Raw genomic sequence first — 20,860 nt, forward strand, 5'->3', positions numbered from 1 at the left:
CTTCAGGAATCCTTTTATAACACCCAGTGCTCAGGTGGCCTTTGCGGGGCATACTGTCTTCTCCGAGAAGACCACTCCTACCGTTCAGCAGCAGGTCTAACCTGAGTAACGAGGATCCGATTCACAGCGTCATTTGACGACCCCAAGAACTTTGTCTTCTGAGACTGATCTCCACCCAAAGCCGAAAGCCCTTTTGGTTCCTTCCTGGTTGTTTCCAGTCATTTTTCTTCCCGCCTTTGTCCCATGCTCCTCGCACCCCTAGCAAATAACCACAGCTTTCCTGTGGTTCTTCTGTCGATTGATGGAAAATGACAAAAGTATTTAGTGCATTAAGAAAACTGAGTCCCCTCTATTCCCCCCTTTCAGGTGGAAACAATAGGAGACGCTTATATGGTGGTCGGGGGTGTTCCGGTGCCTATCGGGAGCCACGCCCAGAGAGTAGCCAACTTCGCCTTGGGGATGCGGCTTTCTGCGAAAGAAGTCATGAATCCTGTTACTGGTGAACCCATCCAGGTAGAGAACAGCTGGTCCTTTCTGCTTCCTACTCATCGTCTCACGCCAAAGAAGTCGTATTCTGTTTATTAGTCCGCTTAGGCGGTTACTGGGTATGTGACCCTAATTAAAATGGGTCCCTTTTCTCTCCCAACTTTTCTCTTGCATGTGTTCCTAAGGAATCAAGATATTAGCAATTCTGGTCCCAACTTCCAATTTCTGAAGTGGCCGCGGAGCTGGGGGTGGTGACAGAGCATCACCGCCAGCTTCTTCTGTCCGCGACAGGACAGTGCCAAGCACACCGCCTCCTCGACTGTGAGGGCTCGAGGCATCAACTGCCAGCTCATTTCTACCTCCTGCCTGTCTGTGCACGCACGTCAGCAGCAGTTCAGGTTTACTCAACAGCCAGATCTCTTTGCTCAGAGATGTTGTATACCCAACACGCCACCTGACAAGTCTGGAACTCAGGCGGAGGTGCAAAACTGCCTCCAGCCCGCAGGCAGACACCGTGGTGCCATAAGATATTCAGAGTCGTTTTCTTCCACCACGTGGCCATGCGTGAGACATCTGCTCGCCTTTCTCCCAGGAACACAGGAAGCTACCCTTCCAAGTCTGCAAGTTGGTTCCCACTATAGAAGTTGGACCCATGTGGTGATGAGACATAAATGCCCTCTTCTGTCTGCTCAGTTGATCCCAACCATCCAAGGTGACTTAGATCAGTGCCTGTCCTTTAAAATCTAGGTCCCTTCCCTTCAGGCAGATCTGCAAAATAAACTCAACAGCCAACTGAAAATAAAGAGCCCGTTGTAAGATGGAATAGGTTTTTCCTCACATGATAACCCTTACGCAGGAGATTTTGAAAATGTGCTCCCCTCGTCCTCACTGCAGTGATTTAGAAGCTACGGGACGCCTCAGGTCTTGGTTACGGCATCCACGACGGTCTTCAGAGTAAAAGCTGGCCGCGTATCATGGCTATGAGACTGGCGTGTTGTCACAGGGATACAGCTGTTCAGTGAAACCCCTGATATTATAAGTCAGTCAAGATGGGCGGTCATGAGAGAGAAGAGAGAAGAAGGTCAGATACACAGAAAGTGTTTCAACTCAAGAATTCTCATGGAAGCCACTGAAGAAAAAATAGCTGAGAAGGTACCATTGTGAAATTAAAGTGCGTGTGACAAAGAAGCATGGCAACAGAGATAATGCCACACCAATAAGAATGAAACTAAATAGTGAATTCCTGGAAACTCACATAGTGGATTTACCAAGAAAAAAAAAAAAAAAAAAGAAAGGAAAAGATGTTATCAATCCTAAGAATAGGCACGGAGTTAGGGACATATTAAATATCCACCAGAAACACATAGCATGTGGGTTTATTTAAAGAAGTAGGGGAAGGGGTAGAAACATTTTCTCAGGAGAATTATGCTGCTAATTCTACAGTTTTAAAATTAATACTCACTGAGATCTACTATTTCATTCATAAGCCTTTAGTACACATGTGCTCAGGTCACCCTGTGCATGCAAAAGGCAGATTCTTTTTCCTGAAGGAATTATAATCTCATTTTAAGAAAAGTCTAGGATGAAAAGATGAAAAGCCAAGTTAAAGCTGGTGAGGGTCCAGAAAGCTTCAAAAGAATTGTTTCCATGCTAGTAGTTTAAAAAGAGAGCAAAGAAATATAAATGAACAAAGTCCCAGAAAGGGGTAAGCCCTTCAAGGACACGCATCGTTATGCTAATCCCCAAAAGAGCAACAGACGTGACCCACCAGAGGCGAGGGGAAGAAGAGAGCAGTCTCAGGTTTAGTGAACTTTTAAGGGCCACCTTGGGAGCTAGAATGACAGGTTAGAATCCCACACATCTTGTCTTTGCTAATCGTTAGCCACAGAGTCTGTATCCATTTTCCCAGAGGCCTTTTACCAAATGCATAGGTTCATTCATTCAAAGGCTAGGGATGGAGAGTAGACCGCAGAGAGATCCTGGTTCCTGAGGGGTGTGTGGCCTTCCCCAGATGCAAGGTGGTGGCCCACAGAAGGGTAAAGTTAGAGAACTAAGGTACTCTTGGCCTTCACCTTGTGCACTGCAATGACCTCTTGATGGGGGCAGAGAAGAATGGTAGAGAGAAATCTCCCAGAGTGTTAGGGTAGGACTGAAAAACAAGGAGAACCCCCCAAACCTCACTGTTGGGCTATAAAGCAGGAGATCTCCCACAGTTCAGAAAGCTGGAAGCTTGGCTGGTTAAGGAGGTTCTCACAGCCTTGGTGGTACTCAAATTCCCTGCCCTGGTGGAGAGAAAATCCTGATCCAGCTTTCATACTGTCTGGAGCCAGAAATCTAGCCATCTCTCTGGAGAAAGCCCAGACGCGCGATTAAAATACAGGGCATTCTTGTTGTGGCTCAGTGCATTAAGAACCTGACATAGCATCCATGAGGATGCAGGTTCAATCTCTGGCCTCGCTCAGTGGGTTAAGGATTCAGCATTGCTGCATGCTGCAGTGTAGTTTGCACATGTGGGTCAGATCTGGCATTGCTGTGGCATAGGCTGGCAGCTCTGATTTGGCCCCTAGCCTGGGAACTTCCACATGCTCCAGGTGCAGCCACAAAAAGTTAATATAAATTCACTCAGTCTCCACTTGAGCAGTTTTTCTGAGTGGTAAATATTATCTACTTTGGTCTCCACTCTTTTATACAATAGTTTAAAATATGAGATGCAAGAACAAGAAAATGGTGCTGTGGTGTGTAGCCTAGGGAGCAAATAGTAGGAGCAGATGCAGAGATGGCCTGGATGTTGGAATTATCAGCCTTTAAGAAAGCTTTAATAGTTTAAAGAATCTACTGGAAAGGGGGAACACCGTATTTAAACTGATTACACTACCTCTTGGAAATTAAAACCATGATATGAAAAGTCAGAAGAATTCAGTTTATGGGCATAAAAGGCACTAGACGGTAGATGAGAGGATGAGGGATTTTGAAGACAGAAGAAGTTATTCAAACGGAAACAAGAAAATGGGGTAAAGCATAAGAACATCTTGGATCTCTAGACTAATATCAAATGGACTGCCATATGTGCACTGGAGTCCTAGAAGGACAGAGTGCTAAGAATATTTGAAGAGCTAGTGGTTGAGAATTTCTCAACAGTGAAGGATGTCAACCCCAGATCCAAGAGCTAAGCGAACTCCGACTGCAGAAATACAAAGACAAGCCCTTCTAGTCAGATATGCCAAGAGCCCCATCCTGGTGCAATAAGGTGAGAAAAAAATGAGACAAATTTGAAGTCAAACTATCATTATTCCTAGACCAAATAACATTGCACCTAGAAAACCCTATGCAAACTGCAGTAAACTCCCAGATCTAGTAGGTTTCCAGGATCACAGGATACAAGGACAGTACAGTTGAACTCCTAGTATATACTAAGGATAAAAATTGGAAAACAAAATAGATTTTTTAAACTTAAGTTTCAAATCTTGAAAAGGAACAGAATTGGAGGACATACACTACCTAAGACTTTTTAAAGTTACAGTAATAGAGTCAGTGGCAGAAATAGACACAAATGGCTCATTGGAGCACGATTGGGTCTAGGACTGGACTACACTTGAAGGACAATTGATTTCTGACCAGGTACCCTGTCAACTGTGTCAGAAAGGAATCTCTTCTTCAATGGTTCTGTGACAACGCAATATCCCTATGGGAAGAAAAGTGAACCTCAATCCTACCTCACTCCATTTATAAAAGTTAGTTTGATGTGTATTACAGACCTAAACATAAATGCTAGAGCCATCCAGCTTCTCAAAGGAAATACAGGAGAATAGCTTCATGACTATGAAGTGCGCAGTGGTTTCTTCCACGGGACACAAAAGCACCAAAGAAAAAAGTGATAACCTTCATTGTTTTGGGCCAGATTGTGTTCCCTTTGCGATTCGTATGCTGATGCGCTAAACCACCTCCATCTCCAAGCCTCAGAACATGACTGGATTCTGAGATAGGGCCTTTAAAGAGGTGATAAAAATCAGACTGCTGGGGCAGGTTCTTATCCAACCTGACTGGTGACCATATAAGAAGAGAAATTTGGGTGCACAGAGAAAAGACCAGATGAGGACACAGCAAGAAGGCAGCCACCTGCACGCCAAGGAGAGCACTCAGGAGAAACCAAACCTGCCAACACCTTCATCTTAGACTTCCAGCCTCCAGAACTGGGACCAATTAAGTTTCTGTTAGTTAAGGCCCTTCGTTTGTGGTATTTTACTCGTCTGAGCAAACTAATACATTTCATCAAAATTAAAGTTCCTGCTTGCTAAGGAAAATGCGTATATAAAATCACAGAATGGCAAAAACATTTCAATACACGTATAGATTACATATCCATATATAGAAATCCTATATTAGAAAAATCAGGTTTTTTACAAAAGCAGATCTATGAATGGACCATGCATGCATGAAGATGTGCTTAACACTAGCCATCAGGAAAATGCTGACTAAAAGCACAACGAGATGCCATTTCACACCCACTACTTGAGAAGAAAACGGTGCCGAGAATGTGGGAAGATCTAAAGTGCCCCTTTGCAAAATGGTATCAAGACTTGAGAACGTGGGGTCAAATATTCTTTTAACATTAAAGATACATCTGCCTTCTGATCTAAGCATTCTATTTCTAGGCATTTTCCTAGGGGAGAAAATGAAAATGACCATGAAAAGATCTGTCCAAGAAGGTTCCTAACAGCTCAAATGGGAAATAATCTAAAGGTTCGTGAAGAGAGGACAAATAAGTTGTGACATATTCTTACAACAAGGTGGTATTTATAAACAGAATGACCTGATGCCTATGGATGAATCGCCAACATTGATTTGGCTAAATCAAGTCTGAAACAAAACACACCATGTGACTCCATTTATGTGCAGTTCTAGAACACACATTCATCTTCGGGAGAATAGGGAAGCGGCGACTTCTGCAGGCAGGCAGGGGATCTAACTGGAAGGGGCACCAACTAATTTCCCAAGGTGATGGAACCAGTCTATTTTATTTCTGATGGTGGCTCTGGGAATATTCATCCGCCAAACTCATGGAGCTAACTCCTTCAAGGTCTAGCTGTTTTCGGTGAATTTATACCTCAGTTTAAGAGTATTCGATGGTCCCTTTTCAGTAAGCTGCTCTCTCCACAGATCAGAGTGGGGATCCACACGGGGCCAGTCTTGGCAGGTGTCGTGGGGGACAAGATGCCGCGGTACTGCTTGTTTGGTGACACTGTGAACACAGCTTCCAGGATGGAAAGTCACGGGCTGCCCAACAAAGTGCACCTCAGCCCTACAGCCTACAGGTAGCTGCTCATTTATTTACGGTTTTGTTCATTTTCCTCCAGAATACACAGAGTGCCTAGCAGCCCCAGGCGAGGGTAATGGAGGAAGCCTGTTTTTTTCCTTTCACGCCACACTGTCCTCCAGAGGATGCTGTGACAGCAAATAAATCATATTGAGCATCTACTCCAAGATCCTTTTTGCTACCAAGGACCATAGGGGCCAGGGCAGGGATTGGCGACTTATAGCCACAGGCAGTAACTAGTCTGCTGCTTGTTTTTTAAGTAAAGTTTTATTGAAACACAGCATTAATCTTAGTATTTACTTGTCATCTAAGGCTGTTTACCTGCTACAACAGCAGAACTGAGTGGCTCTGAGACAAACTATGTGGCCCCCGAAGCCGGAAATATTTACTATCTTGTCTAGGAACAAGTTTGCCAGTCCATGGTCTGGCACAAAAAAAAAAGTATTCACAGATTATTTTTAAAGTGTGGTAAGAACAATGGTCAAAATAGACATGCAAAAATACTTATGGTTTCATGAGAACTTAAGAGGCCCCATTCTCTAAGTTCTTTAATCTATGTTACTTTATTTACCGTTGCAACAAATTTGTGAAGGTGTAGTATTCTTATCCACAGAGAAAAAGAAATTATCAAGCATGATAAGGTTAATCACTCGCCTCAGGTTACAAGTAGGCCAGGAAGGAAAGCAGCCTGGATTCAGCCCCCGGAGGGGGTCAGGCTTTGGTTCATGCTGAAGGAATTACAGTGTCACCGGAGCCGGGCCAAGGGCGTCGTGTAACCTTGAACAAGGAGTCTAGGGTGGAGGTCAGCCTAAACTGGGGTATTATTGGGAAAGAGGCGGGGGGTGGGGGAGAAGATAGTGTAAATACAGACGTAGACTAAGTGCAGAGAACGACAGCAATTTAATTTGCTGGGGCTGAAAACATGAGGCGGAGTGTGGTGAGAGCTGTGCGGGCCTCACTGAGGGGCAGGGGTTGGACTGCAGGGAAAGTGGCCCCTAAGGAGTGGGAGATGAGACACAGGGGCAAGGTCAGGATCCGGCTTGACACTGACCACCCAAGGCCACATAAGGGCAGGTTGGAGCATCAGGAAATGGGACAGTGCAGACCCAGTTGGGAGCTTGGTTTGAACCAGAACATTTGTGGCTGGGATGGGATGGAGTCAGGTCAGCTGGCTGTGGTCACTGCTGGAAACAGGGGTGGGGGGTGGAGGGGGCTGAGAATGAGGGAGGAGCCTCGAGCGTCTCCCAGGGCTCCCGCCTGGGCACCCAGAACCTGAATCTCACCCCCCGAGATGGGACAAGGAAGAGGGGTTCCAGGTCAGAGGGGCAGGCGGCGAGTTCGGGATTGGAAGCATTGAAGTCAAAGGAACTGGGGGAACACCCAGGGCGAGATGCCGGGATGGATGGATGAAGTTCGGACTCAATTGTTGGTTGGGGATCCAGACTTGGAGTCGTAACCTGGAGTAGAAACTGGGCCCGTCGAGTTGACGAGATCCCCCGGGGAGGGATGCGGTGTAAAGAACTCGGTGGAGAGGGAGGAAGAGAAGCCCACGGAAGAGGCTGGGGAAGTAGAGTTCAGGGTAAGAAGCACTGTTGTGGATGTTTTTGAGGAAGAATTGAATATCAAATTGAATGAAAATAACGTGATAAGGACCGGAAAAAAAAGCCAGACGTTTTAGGACATTTTCAGGAGTGGTTGTGGTTGAACGGGGGCAGGGATAGAGTCTGGATGGTGGGTTGAAGGATAAAAGGAAAATGGCATTCGTATCAAAGAGAATGATACATCAAGTGAGAAGCTGCTTCTTTCTATTTAGGAGGGAAGAGCCCTTGGCATGCTGGCAGGCTGGGGGAGGACGCAGATGGAGAGGGAGCGGAGGCTAAAGGGGCGAGGTGGCCAGGGGGCCAGGAGCAGGGTGGGGGTCACGTCGCCCTTGAGGCTGGGGTGGGGGGGGGTCAATGGGTGCCGGCTGAGAAGGTGCCAGCTCTCAGCTCCAGGGTGAGAGTTTTGCGGATGGATCAGCTCACAAAGCAGGAGGCGCAGTCAGCAGCCTGGGAGTCGGGAGGGCGATGAAGGTCTGAAGTCCCCATGGAACCGGCCAAGGACAAGGGGAGGTTGCATGCTGAGCCCCGGTGTCACCAGCCTGCAGTGTCCCTCAGCGGCCGGCACATGCATCCACACGTCAGCGTTTCCCAGGGACCCTCAGCCCTGTCTCTGCACGTCCCCGCCCTGTAGGCTTTTTTGTCTTTCTGCTATTTCTTTGGGCGGCTCCCGCGGCATATGGAGGTTCCCAGGCTAGGGGTCGAATCAGAGCTGTAGCCACCGGCCTACGCCAGAGCCACAGCAACGCGGGATCCGAGCCGCGTCTGCAACCTACACCACAGCTCACGGCAACGCTGGATCGTTAACCCACTGAGCAAGGGCAGGGACCGAACCCGCAACCTCATGGTTCCTAGTCGGATTCGTTAACCACTGCGCCACGACGGGAACTCCCCTGTAGGCTTTTCTTTGGGTCCCAGACTCCTGCCGTGTCACCCTTCCCGTTGCAGCTGACGCCCCAGGGACAGACCTCGCCCTCCGCTCCCTGGGCCTTTTTCTTTTCTCTGTGCAGAGCCCTGGAAAACCAAGGCTTCGAAATAACGGAGAGGGGCGAAATCGAAGTGAAAGGCAAAGGGAAAATGACCACGTACTTTCTGATCCGGAACGTGAACGCCTCGGAGGATGAGCTCATGGGGAGACCTCGGACTCCGCTCCATCCCGAGGGTGAGCGAAAAAGCAGCCTTGTCATTCGGGCCCAAAAGATTTTCCTAACAATTTCTGCGGCGTTTACTGAGGTCCTTGGGCTGGAGGCCAGCATGGGTATCACACCCGTCCACCCCCAAGCCTTTGGTGACAGTTCCTGTGGCCCTGAACACTCTTCTCTCACCTCCGGGATGGTAGAGTGTCCCCTGGGCTGGCTTCATGGGCCCAGCCTGCAGGTCCCTTGGCCCTTCCCTGTCCAGAGGGCTTTTCCCATCAGCCTCTGCTGCGGCTGGGGATGACCTCAGAGCCTCCCCCTCTGCCCCTGAACTTCAGGGGAGGCTCCAGAACAGGCTTTCTTCACACACTGCAGACTCCCACCTTCCTCACTGTTGGTGTCCAAAATGGCAAAGGACAGGCTCTGTGATCCACCGGGCTCCAGGAATGACAAGAGTGAGTTCATGTTCAAACAATCCAGTGCTAAGCCAGTCCAGAGAGCACTACTTTGATTTAAATGCATCACAGTACATTTAAACAAAACAAAAAAAAAAGCAGCTGGAATCCACCAAGGAGGCCCCCTCCTGCCCCAGGGCAGATCGCCCCCACACCATCGGGGTTCCTTAGCAACCGCCCTGATGGATCCTGGGAAATTCTGACCTGAAGGGGAAGCCCAGTAGCAGAAGGCAAGCCTTTGAGAACCTTGGTAGCAAACTGGAGAAGGAAACGGATTGGTTCTGACAGGAGCTAATCTTTGAGCTGCTCCTGGGGCAGCAGAAGAAAATCGAAACCCAGAGGCTCCCCTTTTCTGTAGTTTGACTGGCAGGATGTCTCCTTGGGACACAGGAATTATGGTTCCTGTTTGTAAAAGTGGGGCTACATCAATGAAGGAAATTTGAGGAACTTAAATGGTTTTGGTGGCCCGTCGTTCTAACATCGGCTCACCACAGGCGGCCTGGGAGCTGCGATTGGTGTGAGCCACATCTTATTGCTGGAAACCCTAGAGGTAGAACAATCTAAAAGTGGCAATAACTTTAGCTATTAAAAGACCAGGAGCCAACCTCCTTAGAGTTCCTGATCGCCCAGGCTCCAGGCGCCTCGCCCCCTGCCATCCCCCGGGCCTCCCCGCAGAAGGGGGGGACCGCTAGAGGATGAAGTGTTCACCCTCTTTGAGGCATCAAAGGCACGCCCCAGCTTGACGCTGCTCACACCCCTTCCTTCTCACTCTTCCGTCCCTTCTTGCATTTTTTGCAGAAGCAAGTGCTCCGGGAAATCAAGACAGAACTCTGGCTGTCATGAGGTACGCGGACAGCTGCCAGCGGCTCCCCGAGGGTGACGCAGCCCGAGGTGAGTACCCCAGACGGCACAGATTTGGGGCACTGACGGCTCAGAGGCCCAGCTCACGGGGGATGGGTGGGAAGAGCCGGCCAGGGACGGCTCAGGTACAGCCTGGGCCCCTGGGGCAGGTTTCTGATGGTTTTTGCCTTTTTTTTTTAAATGGTTCCCACTCCAAGTGTTCCCTCACTCTGAAAGGGTGCTGCACGCCCCCCTTCAAAAAGACCTGCAATATTCAGAAAATCGTCTTAGTCAATAAATCCACAAAAATTGCGTTTTTCTGGACATGGTGCCCTCCGCAGTGTGCAGCCTGTTACCAGGAGAGCTGGAGACCCCCCACTCTGTTCCCAGCACATGGCGCTCCCTGGACACCCCAGGGCACTGACACCCCCACACACAGCGCGCGGCCCAGGGACCTGCTTCTCTGCTTGGGCTCTGAAGGCGGTGGGGAGGAGGGCTTCTCTCCATTGCTGCTTCCTCTCAACTGCCCCCTGAGCCCGTCTCGGGACTGACACAGCCGGGACCCCACACTCAAAACCCAGAGCAGCCAGGGATGGGCCTGCAGAACCAACCAAATAGCGGCAGCCCCTCCCTGTCCCCGCTTTGCACAGCCACTGCCACCCTCCCCTTTTCTGGAAACGCCATTTAGGGTTAGGCCACCCAGATGGAGTTCAGCTTTTGAGGCAAAGCAGCAGTGTTTACAGAAGGTTCAGGACCCAGGGACTTTGCAAAAGCCACCCCTGGGCACTGAGCCTGTCAGAGGAGACAGTTCGTGTAGGGAGTCAGGACAGCCTGGGGATCCCTATGAAGGGGTAGCTGTCGTTATTCCTGTTAGACGACATCTCTCAGGCCGGGTGTTGCTTGAGCCCCTGGCATTGGCTGCCCCACGGCCTGTGGATGTGCCCTTCGTTTGATGCTGGAACCTGAGGTTGAGGGAATGACCAGCACCCTTCTGTTCAAGCCAGAGGACACAGAGCACAACTTCCCTCGCTCCGATCAGGGGGCAGGTGGAACCTTGGATTCTGGGACCCGAGAGGCTCAAAGTGGATTTCCCACCATAGGCATTTTCCAGCCCTCCCCACTTACAGGTGCTTCTGACTGTACTCAAGCCCCGAATAGTCCTCCCGGGCTACTGTAGCCTAGAACGTTAACGTTCATGGATTCGTTCAACACTTTTTTTGATGCTCCAACATTTGGCATTTCTTGAGGCCAGGCACTCTCGTGGGATCTGTGATAGTCCTTGAACCAAATGTGTGAGGTCCCTGACTTCACACAGGTTTTTAGTAGAAAGAGACGGACAACAAGTAACAAAAATGAGATGATTTCAGGAAGTGGTAAGCCTTAAGAAGGAAGCTGAGTAATGAAGAGGGCCAGTATAGGCTTCTTGGAGGGGCAGCATTTAAGGCAAGTCTGAGGACCTGCTGGGGCTCCATGGAAACACCCAAAAGCAGGAGCTCTCTGCCATTTGCCTTCTTCAGTGGCTGCTCCACAGGCAGCTCAGAAGGGGAGCCCCAAGAACTCCTCCTGCTCCAGGAGATTCATTTATCACACTTATGCTACAAGGGGCGGGGCAGGGGTCCTTTCACAGCAGAGACCAACAGCACTGGACATCTTGCTTAGAGGTGGGAGACAAAAGTTTCTCGGCTGGGCCCCTGATGCAGTACCTCCTCTAACGGTTGCTCTCCTGGACAAAAGCAACGCCCAGCAAGAGGGGAAATTGAGGCCACCTCATTCTTGGGGGGTGGGCGAAATGAGAAAACCAGAGCACTGACCTTCGTCGCACTGAGCATTCTACCTGCCTGAGCTCAGCCAAATCATGTGATACATCAGTCACGTGACTAGTCCCGTAAGAGGTACGCAACTTGACCTTCAGAAAGGTTAGGTTGTCTAGTTTATCTAAGCTCCCACAGCCTGCAAGTGCTGCCCCTCAGGCTGTCTGGGGCAGACCACGTGCACGTGAGCCGCCTTTGGTAATGGGTCAAATCAATTCATAGCTTCCTTGGACTTCTTGGCTTCAGGATGGTCCAGCCACGTTTCTGTCAGGTCCTTGGGGCCTCATCTCAACAATTTCTGACTGTTGGGTGTGAACAGCTCACATGCTGTGGCTGAATAGGAAACTGCATGGTGTGAGCTGAGGAAAAGTGACAAAGCTGTGGGCCTCCCTCTAGCTACTCAAACCCAGACGTAAGCTAGTCAGAAAGCACATTTAACAGCTTCCCTGGGGGCTTAAGGAGTTTCACCAGGCTCCTGCCTCTTTCCTGATGGTTGGCAGCTGACAAAGAATTCTGCCCTGAAGGATTCCTGCCACCTGCCCCCAGGGCCTGCGTCTTTTCAGCATTTTAGGGCCCAGTTCTCCCGGGTTTGCAGCCCCCTCTGATAACGTCCTGCTGGGCTGCGTGGGAGATGAGGCTGCACCCCCACCCCCATCACAGTACAGCGTTCCCATCTGTCGTCAGGACTTGCTCAGGAGGTCTGGCTGTGGCAGCTCACCGCCTCAGGGACCTGCCTGTTGCCCAGTTCAGGGCTCCCCTCACTCAGCACCTCTGCCACCCACCTCACGGGGTTGCTGAGCTTACCGATCACTCTCTGGGGACCCGCGTCTCCTTCGGACTCGGCTCCGAGCTGGGGGAGCAGGTGCGCCTGCCTCCTTCTCCCTCAGGAGAAATCCCATGCCCCAAAACTTCCTGGCAGCCCACTGAGCTCAGAGGTGAGGGGAGAGCCCGAAGACCCCCGAGGGCCCCGTCCCCAGCCCTCCCTACAGAGGGGCCCCGTTGACTTGCCGCCAGGAGGCGCAGCCCCGCCGGCCAGGCCGCAGGGAACACTCCAGCGGGACGGCCTGCAGGCTGCACCCAGGACCTCATTTGCACGTCAATAGGGCGCTTTCTTTCCCTCCCCGCTGTATTTGGGCGTCAGAGGTGTCGGTGGAGAGGCTCCCAGCACAATTAAACGGGAGTATTGAGCCGGAGAGAAATCAGTGTGTGTTTGACTCGGATATTTAAGCAACCACCTTTCAGTATTGACTAAAAAATTGGCCTTCCAGCTGTCCCTGCTGGCAGGCTCTTCTGGCATCTCTTCAGACCCCTGTTAATGTGTTTTTCAAATTTCAGCTTGTCTCCCTCGCGGTTCTCCCGGCAATTATCATAATGGGTTCCAGGCTGACCCGCACCGGCGCTCAGGCAGGGAGCCGGGCTCCTCGTGGGCGGCGGCCCCTCCCCGCCCTCAGTCACAGTCCCAGGCGTCCACTTGCTGGGTTCAAGCTCCCAGGGCTTCTTACACCAATCCCTCGTCACTCTGGAGACTGTTCCCGGTGAAGGTCCCTCTTTTCGATTAAGCAGGACGCCCCCCGGGGAGTTGGCGGATTCCCGTCCAGGTCTGTGCGATGCACGCTTCCCAAAGGAAGAACTTTCCCAGCCCATCAGCGCCCCCACGCCCGTGGCTAACTCTTGGATGGGTTTGTGGCCACTTCGTTGCCAGAGTCCTTGCCTCTGGCTTTACAGCTTCTTGACGATACAAGTGCCTTCCCCAGAGGTGTCCAAGGAGCTGGGGTCCAGCTGGCTGAAGACCAGACTGAGGAACCTGGGCCCTTCTCAGCAGCTTTCCTGAGACCTTCATAGACGGGGCTGTCCAAGCTCCTCTTCTACTTCCGGCTGATGCCTGCAGAGTTTTGAGCATCAGGCTTTCTGGCATTGAGCCGTTAACCCCACCATATTCTATAGAAGGAGAATCCTGGAAGGGGGACGTGAACTCTAAGAATGAGGCTACTTAGGGAGGAACGGAGGACTTTCTGGATCAGGGCCAGCATGCAAAGTCACCGGCTGTCAGCTTCGGTATCACACGGGGATGCGGCATCAGAGTCGTGGGTGGGAGGACACGAGAATCCCCGGTGGGTGACAACACAGATGGCCGGGCCTCGTGCTGAGTGTGACTCAGCGGGTCCAGAGGGGGGTTTGTTCAGCATCTCCGCAGGGCAGTCTGATGACTGCTGGGCTCTGGAACCACCGTCCCAGTGGAAAGAACATGAGCTCATCTGAATCCCTGGGTCTGCCTGTGGTCCCGACACCTGGCAACCAGCGGTGTCACTCTGGGTGAGATTCTTTGCTTCATTCTCATCCGGAAAGCAGGGCTGATACGGGCCTGCTTTGCAGGGTTGCCTTGAGGAACAGGAGATCCCGTATATCATCTGAAAACTCAAGGGCTCAAGGCGGGTCAGACGGGCCAACTGTTCACTTACGGACCCAGTTGTTGGGAATTTGTTCGCTTAATGCGAGTCTAGGACAGAACTGTAAGAGGTACAACAGGCGTTAAAAAATAAGAATGGGAGTCCCCATCGTGGCTCCCTGGTTAAGTACATCTGGCATCCATGAGGACGCATGTTCGATCCCTGGCCTCGCTCAGTGGGTTAAGGCTCCAGCACTGTCATGAGCTGTGGTGTTAGGTTGCAGATGCAGCTCAGAGCTCATGTGGCCATGGTGTAGGCCGGCAGCTAGAGCTCTGACCCCTGGCCTGGGAATCTTCATATGCTGAGGGGGCACCCCCCCCCCCAAAATGCGAATGATCTGCTGCACACAGGAAGCCATAGAGAGGGCAGGGCCCCTGCCCAGTGCCAGGGGTTATAGGCTGACAGGGAGCACAGGTGAGGCTGGAGACAACAGGACTTGAAAGCCTCTTAAAGGAGGCGCACGTGATGGCAGGAAGGGGCATTGCAAGGTGATGTGGCCTCTGCTCTGATTCCCAGAGACTACAGAGGGGGCTCTGGAAGCTGGAGATCTAGTTCCTTTGGGGCCTGGCCCTCCTTTGCCCATCGGGAGATAGGAAGCCAGTGGGCAGGAGGATCCTAGAACAGCGACTCTGTTGCACCTTTTTATTATGAAGACAAGATTCTTACTGATGGAGTTTCCCTCCACAAGTATTTCTAGAATCTGTGGCTCCTTTCTCTTTTCACACCTATGAACAGCATGGGGTGGTTCGCTGTCCTTCTCCCAGAGCAGGTGGATTCACTGGCAAATTAACCCCCATGGAACCAAGTGGGAGCTAAAGAGCGCCACACACAAGGAGACCCTGAAGAGTAAAGGCCAGGGAGGGGCAGGACAGCCAGCAGTTGTCTTTGTGGTGAGAAGGACCACGCAGGATGCTAAGATCCTACTGTCAACGTCAGGCTCAAGCCAAACCCCGCCCCAGTCATGGAGAACCAGTATTGACACCAAGGTGTGGTTTCTCATCTGCTTTTCTCTGGGAGGCTCCAAACAGATGCAGAAATGCAGCTAAGGAATTCTGTTCATGAAGAATCTTTTCCTGTAGCCCCCAATCCCATCCTCTAAGGCTCTCAGAGCCCGGCCTGGTAACGACCCGGCAATGACCCACATCCCACGTATATTCCCCAGGGCAACAGCATTCTCCTGGCTCCACCTTGCTGTCACCCCTGGGCCACAACACACACTCTCTGCCCGCCACCCCCAGCCACCCCTAGTTGGACAACGTGGCCAGTGTGGTGGTTTTCTCCTTTCCAAACAGGAGATTTCTTCTGCTCCCATTCTTTCCATGGGATTCATTCTTAATCTACATTGAAATGGGTTTCTGTGCTTCTCTTATTGAGCTGCGGTTTGCTCAACTAAGGATTACTGGTTTATTCATTTATATCATAGAATATTTTTTATAACCAGAAAGCAGAAAGACTGAAAGGAATCAGAAGCATCTATAATTCCATCACCCAGAGAAACTATTGTTAAAATGGTGCCTATCTTCCCAAACTTGTGTGTGGGGGTGGATAAATACACCTGTGTAATATATACTTTCCCTTGCAGAATTAGGATGATCACACATACAGTTTTGTAACTTGGTGGGTCATGAGTTTCTTTCCTCTGAATATTTAAACACATTTGAAAACACTCCAATTTTTCAACTAGACCTAATGGGCTTGACGGTACATTTCTTTCCTGTAATTTGCACTGTTCCAACAAAAGCCATATTTACACTAAATGGAAACCCTCAATTCTCCCATTTTTGCACATTTGCACCCTGTGATGACCCTGATGTTCTGTGAGTCCTGATGCTGCCTCTGAATTTTCCAAGGCCAACCTAGTTCAATTGGTTTTGGGATTTAGATTATTCCTGGGGTCTGGATGTCAGTCACCCACGGAAGAGGTACATTGTGATTCTCAATCGGAAAAGACTTCACCATAAGGCTACATTTTCCAACTCTGATGAGTATTAAACTGTAGCAAAATGATGGTCTTCAAAGGCAGCCCTCTGGGGCTTGAGCAACTGTCTCATGGGAGACAAAGATGTTGGATGTGAATCTCTCAAAACAAGGAAATTCTTCCACCATCTGGATTGTGGAATTGGATTGGGGTGAAGCGTGGCATATGTGTAAAAATTCCAAGAGTCTCACAATTCCATACTGATGACGTCTTGTTTGAGTTGTCCTGACAGCTTCAAATTCATTGAGTCCTGTTTGGGCCTGTCCACTTTTTAACAGGCCGTCTCAGTTCTTTTCCCAACAAATCCTACCTGGTTGTCCTTTTCTGACTGTTCATCAGGGACTTTTTCTTCAAGGAGACAAAAAGGGAGAGGGGTACGTGAGTTTCAGAGGCGCAGGGAGATGGGCATAGAAGCAGAGGAGAAAAACTACAGTTAAGATACACTTGAGAGTTCCCGTTGTGGCTCAGCAGTAAGGAGCTGAGCCCGACTAGTATCCATGAGGATGCGGATTCAGTCCCCGGCCTTGCTTAGTGGGTTAAGAATCTGAGCATGACTGTGGTGTAGGCTGGCAGCTGCAGCTCCGATTTGGCCCCTAGCCTAGGAACCTCCATAGGCTGCATTGTGACCCTAAAAGGAAGGGTGGGGGGAGTGCACTTAAGAGCTGTGGCCAGGAGTTCCCGTCGTGGCACAGTGGTTAACGAATCTGACTAGGAACCATGAGGTTGTGGGTTCAATCCCTGCCCTTGCTCAGTGGGTTAATGATGTTGTGTTGCTCTGAGCTGTGGTGAATGTTGCAGATGTGGCTCGGATCCCACGTTGCTGTGGCTCTGGCGTAGGCCGGTGATTACAGCTCCGATTAGACCCCTAGCCTGGGAACCTCCATATGCCATGGGAGCGGCCCAAGAAATAGCAAAAAGACCAAAAAAAAAAAAAAAAAAAAAAAAAAAGCGGTGGCCAGGTTAGAAGAGGAGCAACTGCTGTGGCTGCCAGAGATGTGAGTCAGCAGTGAAAAGCTAAGTCGAAAACTTGGAAATGAGAAGGAAGCATGCAAACGTGTTGCATAAATTTGAGACTAAGATTTATGACATTTTCTAGTGGGCTTTTTCTCCCCCCCAGGGCTGCACCCGAGGCCTATGAAGGTTCCCAGGCTACAGGTAGAATCAGAGCTGTTGCTACCAGCCTATGCCACAGCCATGCCAGATCCAAGCCGCGTCTGCGACCTGCAGCAGAGCTCACAGCAACACCGGATCCTTAACCTGCTGAGCAAGGCCAGGGATCGAACCCGCAACCTCATGGTTCCTCGTCAAACTCGTTTCTGCTGTGCCATGATGGGAACATATCTTTCCCAGTGTTGAGTTTACGTCCAAAAATTTGGTGTGAGAAGCTAGGGAAGAGAATAGATGATGTGTCTTAGTTACAAAGAAACCATGGTGCCGCCTTGAAGCGGGAGCACGTCAGAAGCAGAGCCTGACTGCTGACCAACCGTTCGCTTTTGCTCTTTTCCCGCCGCCCCCGGAGACTCCTTGTTCAGTTTTCATTTTTGTTAGGGTAACCCCGACTTTGGGGCCAAAGGTGCAGAGCAGATCAGTTCTGAGGTCACAGTACCACGTTGGGGAGACTCTCACAGGTGATGATGTTCCTATGAGTCGAGTAGGAGCCTGAAGGGCGTGTGGTCTCCTTAGTACCTTGTTCCATCTGGAGAAGCGGAGGCTCAGGGAAGTGGACGGGGGGAGGTCAGTCGTCTTTTCTGGGGCTGATGGGCAACCTGGAGGCAGCCAGCCATGTCTGTAATAGAAAAGTTACCCGCCTGTCTAACCAGTTCCTTTTTCCTTTATTTGCACTGATGCCAAAACCAAACTGAACTCAGATTTTTCAAACACACTGTCCTTATCGTTTACCCTGAATGTTGCCATTTTTGAAAAAATTCCTTTTCAACTTCTTATACGGTTTACATCTCAAAAACGATACTGCGGTAAACTCTTAATTCAAAGTGAAAGGGCTAAAGAGTATTTGGAATAGTCAAACTAGCAGAGAATTCACACACACACAAATCACAAAGCCACCCCATTTTGGAATACTTTCCCAAGAGCATAAAGCCGAGCGTGAGTCAGTCTTTACATGTGTTGGGGATGGGACGTGCTCTAATGAGCCCGCCGTAGTTCATGATACCTCACTTGGCTGCTCTGGTTTAAAACCGTACCTTATAAAAAAGCCACAGTCGAGGGCTCTATGAACCTTGCTCCCTTGTCAGATGAGCCCGACACTCCATAGGCACCCTCACCCAGAGCTGCCCCAGGGACATGATTCTGCCAAACTCTCACCTGCTCCTGGGCCCCCCTCTTCCCCCAGTGTCACCACGCATGTTCACACCTGACCGGTCCATTAGCAAATTCAACGCGCCTCCGTCTGACGCTTGGTGCTGAAAATGACCCGTTGCTTTTAGGATCTTACAACAGAGGTCATCCCCAATCCAGGATCCAGAGGGCGTGAGGCCCTAACAGCCCCTGCTCGTGAAGGAAGCCATTCACTCATTTCGGAACAGAAGCCTGAAGACAGTTTCCCCGACTTTCCCAAATGAAACCTCAGGGAGGGCAGGAGGAGCTGCGTCTGGCCTCCCCTTCGGTCTCCCTTCCTCTGAACCCTGCTCCCTCTCTTGTTGCCAAAGCTCACAGTCCCAGGACCAGCCTTTTCTGACGTCTCCACCACGGGCTCCTTCCCACACTTAGAAGAATTGGCATCTTTGTGCAGTTTTCTGCACTCAACTTTATAACTCAATCTTCATACCTAAGTTCTTCGTAATAATTTTGCATAACTATGTATACATTCTTTTTATATAATTTAGCATCTGACTTATAACCACCCTGGGAGGTAAAATCATTCCATCTTTTAGATGAAGGCAAACGAGGCCCAGAGAGGTTAGTCACGAGTGTTGGCAGCACTGGGTGTGACCCCTGTGTGCAGATGCTCAAACCAGAGTCACAGGGCTGCAGGTGCAAGTAAAGATTTGGGAGTGACAGCCCTGGACAGAAGTTGTGGCAGAGCAACAAGGCAGAGGTCGGAATGGCCCTTTCTGGCCTCAGCCGTGAGGATGTCCTGCTCAGGAGGTAGGAAAGCCAGCCCCTAGTGTCTCCACCGTCCCTTGGGGCAGGGCGCAGCCAGAACTCCTGACCTAACTGTGGTGCTCACGGCTCTGTCTTGTTTCAGCTTCTGACCAGTCAACCCCCAGAGAGAGTCCGGCAGCATCGGGACAGGACTCTGTGGAGGCGGCTAATGGACAGCGGTCTTCAGATGAGACAAAGACACAGCGCCTTCCCGGGGAGCCCCTGCCGTCCGGTTTCTGTGCTCTGTTGTAATGGGGGAAACAGACCCCTCGGGTCAGTTTTTCTCCCGTTCAGCTTACTGGTGGCCAAGAAAAGCAATTTCATTTCTCAGCTCGACTGAGACTGCATCTCTTCCTCGTGGTCCCCGTGAGAATAAAAGTCTAGAGTGAAATCCAACCCTAACAAGCTTGGAAATGTGCTTTTACATTCTCAGTTTGAGGCCAACCCTGGCACTGGGAGGCCTGTCTCATTCTGTCGGATGAGAGGTTCTGGCCGTGGGGCGTCCTTCTAACAGGAGTGGGCGGCCGCCCTGCCCATCACTGTGGGGCCGAGGAGCAGAAGCCCCAGCAGCCGACTTCAGAGGCCCCGCTGACCCCGGGCTGGTTGTGGGCAGCATCTAGTTCTAGAGTATGACAGAAGGGAGGAGGGGGAGCCCTGCAGTCTGTCACCCCACAGCTCAGCCAGGGGCGTGAGAGGAGGTCGATTGCATTCCTAGTCCTGGGAATTACCTGAGGCACCAGAACAAAGGCTGCCATCCCCAGAGGTTCCCCCCACCCCAGGAAAGGGCAGAAGAGGTGAAAGTCACAGGAGGAGCAGAGTCAGGAGAGGAGGCAAGAAGGCAAAGAGCCGCCAGGCCCCCAGGCCGCTGCCCTCAGAACTGGGAGGCTCCGCTGCTGCTGCTCGCTGTGGGCTTGGGGACACCGTGTGGGGTGGGGGTGCTGGATGTGCTCAGAGGCCCGAGGTGAGGACGAGGGAGGCAGAGAAGTGGCCTAAGGGCTATGGCTCTGTTTGGTGGAAAAAAAATAACTTCCTTAAATTCTTAAAGGCACATGTAATTGTGATTCACTGTGCAGTCAATTCCAGGAGCAGGAAGGGCAGGTGCCAAGAGTTGAATTCCTTGCTCCACCGTCCTTGCGAGATAGCACCTGTGTCTTGTGTCTAGACATAGGTGGTGTGGCCCAGAGCAAGCCAGGGGTAGACCGAACACAGACTCAAGAGGGGTGGGTTCTGGTCCAGACTCCACTGCTCGCTGTCTTGGCATCTCTACCTGTAAGATGTCAGTGACAGCGGCCCCACCTGCCTCACATGGTTTTATTTATTTTTGGCGGCAAGGATTCAGGGAACAGCGAGGACAAGGACGCCCGATTGGGCAGATCATCACAGGAACGACTATCATTTATCAATTATCTAAACGCTGGGCACTGGCCTCACGTGTGTGACGCCGCCTCTACTCCCAGCAACAGCCCTGGAAGACGACAGCTCTTCCAGCCCCTGACTGACAGATGAGGAAACAAACCTGGAGGTTCAGTTGCCCAAAGATCACACCAGTGGCTCTGGAGAAGAGCCTTAAGCAGGACACATACCGTTCAGTGTTAGGGCAACATCTGAAACAGCAGTTGCTTTATGTCTCTGCACCTCAATTTCCTCGTGTAACATGGGGATCAGAGGATCTGCCTCCTAGGGGATTATGGAG

At 50.8% G+C, this 20,860-nt stretch overlaps 1 protein-coding gene across 1 annotated transcript in view; it reads left to right on the forward strand.

Annotated features, from left to right (window-relative positions):
* Positions 1-19,569, forward strand: part of LOC100625149 (guanylate cyclase soluble subunit beta-2) — a 39,475-nt gene extending 19,906 nt beyond the window's left edge. The window contains exons 9-13 of the mRNA XM_021065574.1: positions 367-513; positions 5,644-5,798; positions 8,409-8,560; positions 9,788-9,880; positions 19,271-19,569. Of these exons, the coding sequence (XP_020921233.1) occupies positions 367-513; positions 5,644-5,798; positions 8,409-8,560; positions 9,788-9,880; positions 19,271-19,419 (696 nt within the window). The 3' untranslated portion in view covers positions 19,420-19,569. The remainder of the gene's footprint in view (positions 1-366; positions 514-5,643; positions 5,799-8,408; positions 8,561-9,787; positions 9,881-19,270) is intronic.

The sequence above is a fragment of the Sus scrofa genome, chromosome 11 (assembly GCF_000003025.6).
Source record: "Sus scrofa isolate TJ Tabasco breed Duroc chromosome 11, Sscrofa11.1, whole genome shotgun sequence".
Taxonomy (NCBI): Eukaryota; Metazoa; Chordata; class Mammalia; order Artiodactyla; family Suidae; genus Sus; species Sus scrofa.